The sequence below is a fragment of the Solanum pennellii genome, chromosome 11, assembly GCF_001406875.1.
Source record: "Solanum pennellii chromosome 11, SPENNV200".
NCBI lineage: Eukaryota > Viridiplantae > Streptophyta > Magnoliopsida > Solanales > Solanaceae > Solanum > Solanum pennellii.
The window spans coordinates 4,918,468-4,928,205 of NC_028647.1; the positions used below are offsets into that span (position 1 = coordinate 4,918,468).

Here is a 9,738-nt window from a genome sequence, read left to right on the forward strand (position 1 = left end):
TATATATATATATATATATATAACAAACCATATATACGAATCTTAAATCAAATATTTTGTGAGAAAAAAACAAAACACATCACAATTCTTATCTTGTGTTCACACTTTGTATTCTTTAGAATTTCCCCCTATTTTTTACGATTCAGAATTCTATGTGACTGTCACAAGTATAGTCAACCTGTTTTCTTCTATATAAATAGATCACTTACATTTCTTTCTCTCTATCTTTATTCAAAAATCAAAAGGTGTGTAAAAAACCTCTCTTATATATTTATGTTCTCTTTGTTTATTTTAGTTGTTTATGATATAAATTGTTTGTGTAAACAATAAATCAATTTAAGCTTAATTTTTTTGTGTTTCTTTTGTTATTTGTTTTATCAAACAGAAAATTAGAAAAATGACAGATTCTGGAGAAGAACACATTGGAGAATCATCGAATTCCCAAAAGAAATCAAAAAGGCAAAGACAGTGTCATAGACACACTATGGAACAAATCCAAAGACTTGAAGCGTAAGATCAATTTTTTTTAAAAAAAACTTAATCCTTCATGTATGTTTAATTTTTTTGTTTGTTCATAGAGATGATGGTTTTTTCTTATAAAACATGAACGATAAAATTAAAATTCATTAGCGATATAGTAATTTATTTTCTATATGTGTTATTTGCGCATTAATTTATGTTTATTTTTTATCGATTTCAAGTATTGCTTTTTTTTTTTGTTCTTTGTATATCTATTGATATTTAGTAAAAGATCTGTACTTTTGATTTTGCTATTCAATTTTTTTTATTGAGTTCCTAAAATGATTCAAAATAATTTATTTGGATGATTGATCTACATGTAGATACATTTTTATGAATGAATCTGTTTGTTCTTGATTATTTGTTAATAACTTTAGCATAAGGAGATGAATTTCTTTAATTTTTATATCTTTCTCATTTTTGTACCAAAAAAACAATCTCTTTCTCTGGGTGTTAGATACCTCTTTTGAGGCTTGGTTAATTCAGATTTTGTATATGTAGATACATTTTTTATAATTGAATTTGTTTTTTCTTGATTATTCATTAATAACTTTAGCATAAGGGGATGAATTTCTTTAATTTTAATGTCTTTATCATTTTTGTACCAAAAAAACAAAAATATCTTTCTCTGGGTGTTAGATACCTCTTTGAGGCTTGATTAATTTAAATTTAGATAAATAAAATTCACTTTAGCGCCCAACAAATTCAGATCGCATCGAAAAAATTCACTTTAGAGCCCATCTAATCTAAATCTGTGTTGAAAAGTCCCACTTTAGGACTCGATTAGTTCAGATTCGTATTAGAAAGTCTCACTTTGGAGGATAAACCACTCCCTACTAAAGATGACAACTCCAACCATACAATTGAACATGAGACCTATAGTTAATGATAAAGGGGTACTTACTGCAGCTCAATCTTTGGTGAGTATATGGAGCATGATCTAGGGCCCGACTAATCCAAATTTAAGCAGGGAATCAAGTCCTATTTTAGGGGTAAAACGTTCCTTACCAAGGAGGTTTTAGTTCCAACACAGTCTTTTTTGTTCTTTGCATTTTCAATTTTTGTTTTTTTTAAGAAAATGAATAATAATTTTTTTGTGAATTTTGAATGAAGATTTTTCAAAGAATGTCCGCATCCAGATGAGAACCAACGAAACCAATTGGGTAGGGAAGCAGGGCTTGACCCAAAGCAGATCAAGTTTTGGTTTCAAAATAAGAGGACTCAAACAAAGGTAATTTTAATTAATTAGTTCTTTTTCTATAAATTCAACTATACTTAATTATTATTATTATTATTATTGTTGTTGTTGTTATTGTTGTTGTTGTTGTTATTGTTATGCAACGAAAAGTTGATAATTTTTTTTTTTGCAACATATTTTACAAAAACTTAGAAAAAATGGCTAGTTAAAATTAGGAGAGGTAAAATGACCAGGCTAGTGTATCTCTTGCATTAGACCCTAAAATTATTTCTCTAAATTTGGTTAAATTGATAAAATATGGGTACAAATACGAGAATTTCTTAATATTAATTAGGTTATTTACTTCCATTTTCATTTCCCCCCCTCTATGTACAATTAATTTCATTGGGGGTACCAAGTTGCTAAGCAAGTTCACTGACCTAATATTATAACATCTGAGGCTAGCGCGAAAGTAAGTTTTGATTCACAAGTCATTTAGAAGAGAGAAAGTCTCAATATCTTGGTTCTATTACTCAAGGAAATGGGGAGAATGATGATGACATCAAACATGTATAGGTGTAGGGTAGATGAAATGGATAGTTTGTTGAGAGTCTATTCTGCTTTACTATTTGTCGTACTATTATATAAGTATTATTCTTGTAGTTTCTTTGTCGTTTTAGTTTGGTTATTATTTGTGGGTTTCTTTCACTTTGTTATCATGTAGCTCGTTATCATTATTGTTTAGGATGATTTGTCAGGTTGTTTGTAGTATTTTATCATGATTGTCTTCATTTATTTAATTTTTCTCTATTCTACTTTGGATTATTTTTTTTAGCCAAGGGTCTATTGGAAACAACGTAACCACTCAACCTCTAAAGTAGTTGTAACGTTTGCGTACATCTACCCTCCCTAAACCCTACTTTCTGAGATTACAATGGATTTGTTGTTACTTAATAACATTTTGATCCTTCAATTATTATAAAATTCTAATTTTGATACTAATAATATCTAGCTAAGTGCATAAATATTCAATTAATTTAAATGTGCACTTTTGATCCCTTTATTTGTGAATATTCAATTTAACATAATGATTAATTGTACAATTACTTAATTACCTATGTATTATATTAAGTTTGTATTATCACTTTATATTTGATAGTCATAAAGTTTTAAAAGTAGTTCATACTACATGCATCATACATAAAAATACTATAAACACACATTTTGATTGATTAAAATTAAAATTTAAATTGATTTATCAAATCTCACCAGGATCAAAATCATTATATACCTATATTTTAGGGATGAAAAATGTTATTTTTTAGGAACTATTAATTTCATTCTCTTTCTACATTTAACTAACTCATAATATATGATTTTGTTTATCTATCTATCTATGTATATTTATGTGATTAATTTTTGTTATATTTGATCAGACTCAAAATGAGAGATCCGACAACAATGCTCTTCGAATGGAAAATGAAAGATTTCTTTGTGAGAATATGGCAATGAAAGAATCAATGAAGAATATCATGTGCCCAAAATGTGATGGACCACCCATTGGAAAAGAAGAAAGGGCACGTAATTTAGAAAATATGAAATTGGAAAATCAAAGGTTAAGAGAACAGGTAAACCTTTTATTTATCCAATTTATTTTACTTTATTTTTGTTGTTAATTTATTTATTTGTCTTGAAAAGAAATACTTCTCTCTTTCTCTATATATAAAATTAAGATATAACAAATTCATGTTTTGAACTTGATGGATCAATTAGGTCTTTAACTTATTTAGCATACAACTCACGCTGTATTTTGAAATGAAGGGGGTCATATATAACACAGTTGTTGAACTTTTAGTTGTATTTTACATGTACATGTCTATATTTCACTTTGAAGATATACATTAAGGTAGATGTAACTCATAAATATCAGGTTCATTCGAATTTTGTATTTATTTTTTTAAACAAAGCATAGATACTATGTAAGAAACTCACTAAAATATAAGTAAATATTATATTTGAATCTATAACTTTATAAATACAACAAATTAAGTGTTAGATACCTACTACCAAGGGTTGTGATGGTGTGAATAAGGTTTCCCAACCCTTAACCAAGGGCCTTAGTTTGAGATTTGGTATGAAAAAAAGTTTCTGATAGGAAATATTTCTCCTTTTAACGAGATTTACATGATGTTAATTTGAATTTTTGAGAGGCTCTAATGTGGGTACTGGATACTAGGTGAAAATTTCCCAAAATATGTTAAATAACTACAAAGACCTAATGCATATAGTTTAAGTTTTGAATTCATTTTCGCGGCCTTGCTTATGATTTGCACCTACTCTTGACAAGAGATCATATTGATCTCACAGTCAATTAATTGAATGAAAAGAATTTAAGTTACATGCACTAATAACAAATTATTTACTCTAATCTTTTTTATTATAAATAATTACTTATCATTGTAAGTAAATTAACTTTACTAGTTTTCTTTTGCAGCATGAAAAAGCATCAAATTTCCTTTCAAGTATTCTTGGAAGGTCTTTTGTGATGGGTTCAAATTTGGCACCACCAAAATCAACTCTTCAAACTTCGTCAAATTCATCTGATGAAAGTTTATTGAGTCAAAATATATGTGGCTCTCCTATTGGATATCCTCCTCAAGAAAATAATAACAATGTTCGAGCACATTCAATAAATATTAATAATATCCCAATAATGTCTCCATCACGACAAGAACATTATGAGTTTCATCATGATAATAGGCAGAGAACAGATATGTTTGAAATTGTTGTTGCTTCTATGAATGAGATGTTTGAACTTTTGCAAATGAATGATCTAATTTGGGTAGATTCATCAAGTGATGGAGGGTGTTCGATTCATCGGGAGAGTTATGAAAGAATATTTCCAAATATGAATCGACCTTACAAATCAGCAACTGCTCGAATTGAATCATCAAAGGATTGTGGAGTTGTGTCAATGCCTGCAAATGAGTTGATCCATAGTTTTCTTGATCCAGTAAGTTTCTTGAACGCTTTCATGTTATAACTATTCAGTTCACAAGTAATATTATCTGCTTTGGATCTAGGGTGATTGTATGATTTCAAAACATGTCAATGCTAGGATATAAGGCTTACTTTCTATTATATATGCATATCTCTCATGTGCTTAGTATAGTAAAGATTGTGTCTACTAGTCACTTTTTGGATTTTTTTTTTGTTATTGTTTAATCATTAAACATATACTTAAAATGATTGATGTGCGTGTATATGCAGGTCAAATGGATAAACTTGTTTCCTACTATAGTCACAAAAGCTAGGACTATTGAAGTTCTTGATTCTGGAACTTTGGGAGGCTCTATACAATTGGTAAAATTTTTATCCATCTTTTGTATTTGTTTTCTTAGGAATTAAATAAATATTAAAATTACTTCATAAAAATGATCTAATTTTTTCTTCGTTCTTGAACACAGATGTATGAAAAGTTGCATATTTTATCTCCTTTAGTGGAAGCTAGAGAATTTTTCTTCATACGTTATTGTAGACAAATTGATCCAACAACATGGATTATGGTAGATGTTTCATATGATTTATTCAATGAGATTCAAAGTGGCGTACCTTCTTATTCTTGGAAGTTTCCTTCTGGATGTGCAATTCAAGATATGGGCAACGGCCACAGTATGGTATGGATCATTTCTTCTATATATGTCACTATTTATACAAAAGGATAATCCTATGCACTAAGTTTTCTCTATACACAAGGGTCATATTAAAACACTTTATAATATGCAGTCTTATCCTACAGTTTTGCAAAACGTTATTTTCACTACTCGAACGTGTTACATACATATATATATATATATATATATATCACTATTTATTTGTAGCTTGAGTATGTTACAATAGGTGAAAACTTAGTCGTACCAATGCATGTCATGATGTCTATTGTTCTTAAGTGTCCCTATATAGGTTTAGAAATTGATCTTTTTGTCTCCATGTATGCCCTTGGACAATCCCACCAACAACCATATAAGTCATATTTTGAGACTAGGTTAAGATTCAATAACCATCTTTTTAACATGCTATCAATTTGTCAGACCTATCACTATTCTTCTTAACTTAACAATGTTGAACTCTGTCCCATATTATGTAATTATTCATGCTCCAGATGTTCAAATCTAAACAAGAAAAAATGAATAGTTGTCTCCTTATATGATCTTAAACAATCTTTACCTCATAATATTCACTACTAAAAGAATAAGACCAACAGACATTCCTAATTATTTGCCAATGAGGTCGTTATTTTTATTTTGTTTTCTTGATTATTTTCTTCTCTTGTAGGTTACTTGGGTGGAACATGTTCAAGTAAATGAAAAAAGCCAGGTTAATCATATCTTTAGAGACTTGTTGTGTGATCGTCAAACATATGGAGCTAAAAGGTGGATAGTTGCACTTCAAAGAATGTCTGAAAGATATAATTTTACAATGGGTGCAACATGTCCTACTAGGCATGATTTCGAAGGAGGTTCGATTTTATGTCCCCTTTTTTACATGTTTAATTTTAATTTATAACATATTTTAAGGATCTATATCAAATTATTCGTCACCTCAAGGCAGCTTTAATTGAAAAATGGAAATTTTGAAGGGGGTCAAATTCATCCCTTTATCCTTGTTTATTTGAAACAGGATCTTCTTTTTAAAGTTATTTTTCTTTTGTTTAAAAGTGTGTTTGGCACAAAAGAATGTTTTTTTCAAAAAAAAAGAGAAGAAGTTACGTTCTATGTTTGACTAGAAAAATGTTTTCTAACTAAAGGGGCCAAAAAAAAATTATTATTATTATTATTATTTTTATTATTGCTTTCATTTTGTTTTATCCTTTGATTTTTGTATTGCATGTTGTCTCCTTAGCTCCGATTATATTACTGCTATATTTGCTTTACATATGTGAATTTTGATATACTTTACTTGAGATGATCATCTGTTAGAAATAACCTTTTTACCTTCTCAAGGTAGGGGTAAATGTTTCGGATATACCACCATCCCCAGACTTTACTAGCGAAACTACATTGGATATGTTTTTATATTTTTTTTCTTTCAGTGTTTAATGATCCAGAAGGGCTGAAAAATACGATACAATTATCTCAAAGGATGGTAAAGAGCTTTTTTGAAATCCTAAGTATGACGGACAAATTAGATTTTCCAACTTCACCACAACTAAGCAATGGAGATAGGATTTCTATAAGAAAAAATGAAGAAATTACTCAAACAAAAGGCTTTATTGCCACTGCTGCTTCTTCCCTGTGGATTCCCCTTTCATTCCAAGATGTCTTCAATTTCTTCAAAGATGACAAAACAAGAAGTAAGGTATGTATCAAACCTTTTTATAGTAATTTCGTCATTTGTTTAAATATTTTTCGTTGGTATATCAAGATGTTGTTATAGAAAATAAAATAATATAACATGATATTAATATCGGTTCCAGATAAAATTTTCGTGCTATATTGAAATGGTCAAGGGTATTTTGAAAACAGTCCCTCTATCTCCAAGAGGAAGGGTTAAGATATGTGTTAAATTTACCCTTTCCAAATCCCACCTTGTGATATTTCACATGATATGTTGTTGTTGTATATTATAGTGAAATATTGTCATCGGAAATGATTGTCATATAAGGGTATGACCATATGTATCTTTGCACTAAATAATTTAATTCTTAATGGAATGAAACGAACGCCCGATAAAATAGTAATTTCTACATTTTGAATCTCTGTATAACTTGTTAACTAAATGACCCCTAAAGTACACATATAGAAATTTGACTCTTTTTCAGTCCTTGTATAGATTTTTACCTGAAACTCTAAAAAAAATCACTAATATGAGAATCTGAACTCATAATTTTAAAACTAAAGTAAAATGAGCTCAGTGTTAAGAATTTTTAAAATCGTTAATCAAAGTCCTGATTTTGATTGATTTACTAGAATTCGACTGATTTACTTAAATTGTGTTCCCATGTTATGTTATCACATGTTTACTAGTCTTGGCATTAATTTGCACATATATTTTTTAATTATATGATCTTAAACATTACTCATCTCACAAACTAATTTTAACTATTGAATTATGATAGTGTTTATCTTCTTCTTTTTTCAGTGGGATATTTTGACCGGTGGACTCAAAATGACTGAGTTAGCTCGAGTACCAACAGGAACTTTTTCCGAGAACTGTATTACAATCATTCAGGTAATTGTCATATTTATGTATTTATAGTTTTCTATTTTCTACCTAAATTATTAACTAACAGCGACATTTTTCAAGAATCAAATAAAATTACTTACGATTGTACCATCTTTTTTTTACATGTAGAAATACCAATTTTTTTACCTTGTATCTTTTTTTTCTTTTAAGCTTTTTAATCCTTGATTATTAAATCAAAATGCATTTTCTATGGTCCAATTTCACTTTTGAGTTGTAGTCAATTAACAATAAAAACACAAACAAATCAAAGACTAGATAATTTGAAGATCTTTTTCGCATTATCGTAACTTAGGCTATTATATATATAAAGTTGCGTTTGTCATATCTTTTATGTTAATAATTCCATGTGTTTTTTATGCGATCCAATAATTACATGCAATTATATTTTAGGTGAACTAATAATGATAAACATATTTTACTGCAAAAAAGGACAAGAATTAACTATGAAATTCCTCGTTAATCTGTTGTTAAATAACTTATAGCTAACAACATATTTTATAATCCTTTGCTAATTCATTAATAAATAGGATTAGTGGTAAAAAAATTTTTTGTTTAGCAATAGAAATTAACCTTCATTATTTCTTATTCTTTTGAGTGTTTATAATGTATTTCTGAATTGTTGTGATTTATACACAGTCTTATCTGCAAAAGGAAAAGTTAGTGCTCCAGGAGTCAAGTATCGATGAAATGGGAGCATTTTTAATCTTTGCACCAATAGAGTTACCAACAATGACTTCAATTTTCAATGGCCATGATGCAACAAGAGTTCCTATTTTGCCCTCAGGTATCATCATAAGTCCTGATGGTCGTCTCGTTTCGGATAGGGGCAATACTCAAAATGCACAAAATGGTTCAATTTTGACAGTGACTTTTCAAATATTAATTTGTGATAATACTAATATTTCAATCTCTCAGAAACAACATATGGAGGTAGTGAATTCTATTCATAGTCTTTTGAGCACCACAGTTTCAAAAATCAAAGCAGCATTAGGTTGCTTTGATTAAAAATTGTGATGGTTTAGTTTCATGTTGTTTGTTTGTTTTGAAGATTTTAAACCTAAACAATTGATGGTTTTGAAGGATGATGTATTCCCTTCTTTGTGACTTTTGAAAATCTCAAGACTGTGAGATATATGTTGTTGCTATTTTCTTTTATACTAGTTTCCGAAAACGTGCGTTGCACGTTTATCCTAAAATACTTCATACAATGTTTGTAGTGCAAATAATAAATTTAAACAATATATATATCAAGAATTAGCTATTATGCATGAAAAAATACTACTTTCAATCACATTTATTACCGACCCAAAGGTATATATGTACATTTCACAAATTTCGTCAATAATTCATTTCCTCGTAAATTTAAAAAATAATGAAGTTACAGTGGTTCATCAACTTATAGGACACCATTGATTCTCTTCATCTTCATTTTTATTCTCTTCATGTTCATTTTTTTCTTTCTTTAGTTTTTTTGTTAGTGAGTTGGATTCACTTGTACAGAATCACATCAACTTTTTGTCTTGTAGGATATTCCATTGATTGTCATGAATGCAGTGATAAAGCTAGAAGTCTTTCTTCTTGTCCTTGTGTAAAAGATTCCTTTTTTGGATAATCCAATTAAGTGTACCGTCTCAACTTCTATAAAATAATTTTTATTTAAAAATCAAACCAAAATTTTATTAAGAACATATCAACTTACACAAAAATAATTAATTGCATATAAGGAACAATGATTTATTACCTGAAAATTGATACCACTTGAAACAGTTCAATCTGTGTTGCTTCACTTACTGCAT

The 9,738-nt window shown here is 28.8% G+C and overlaps 1 protein-coding gene across 1 annotated transcript; it reads left to right on the top strand.

Moving 5' to 3' along the window:
* The first annotated feature begins 384 nt into the window (after window positions 1–384).
* Window positions 385–9,093, top strand: LOC107003587 (homeobox-leucine zipper protein ROC8-like). Its single transcript, XM_015201917.2, has 10 exons — window positions 385–510; window positions 1,633–1,750; window positions 3,133–3,324; window positions 4,191–4,709; window positions 4,967–5,059; window positions 5,164–5,373; window positions 6,032–6,215; window positions 6,789–7,054; window positions 7,838–7,927; window positions 8,579–9,093. Exons 1-10 carry the CDS (start codon window positions 398–400, stop codon window positions 8,945–8,947), a joined length of 2,154 nt encoding a protein of 717 aa, XP_015057403.1. The 5' UTR covers window positions 385–397; the 3' UTR covers window positions 8,948–9,093.
* Window positions 9,094–9,738: the final 645 nt, after the last annotated feature.

Bases quoted from the DNA above. Each gene is read 5' to 3' on its own strand.
- LOC107003587 (XM_015201917.2), top strand. From the start codon at position 398: ATGACAGATTCTGGAGAAGAACACATTGGAGAATCATCGAATTCCCAA. The intron at 1,751-3,132 runs GTAATTTTAATT...ATATTTGATCAG, and splicing joins ATAAGAGGACTCAAACAAAG to ACTCAAAATGAGAGATCCGA. The intron at 7,055-7,837 runs GTATGTATCAAA...TTCTTTTTTCAG, and splicing joins ATGACAAAACAAGAAGTAAG to TGGGATATTTTGACCGGTGG.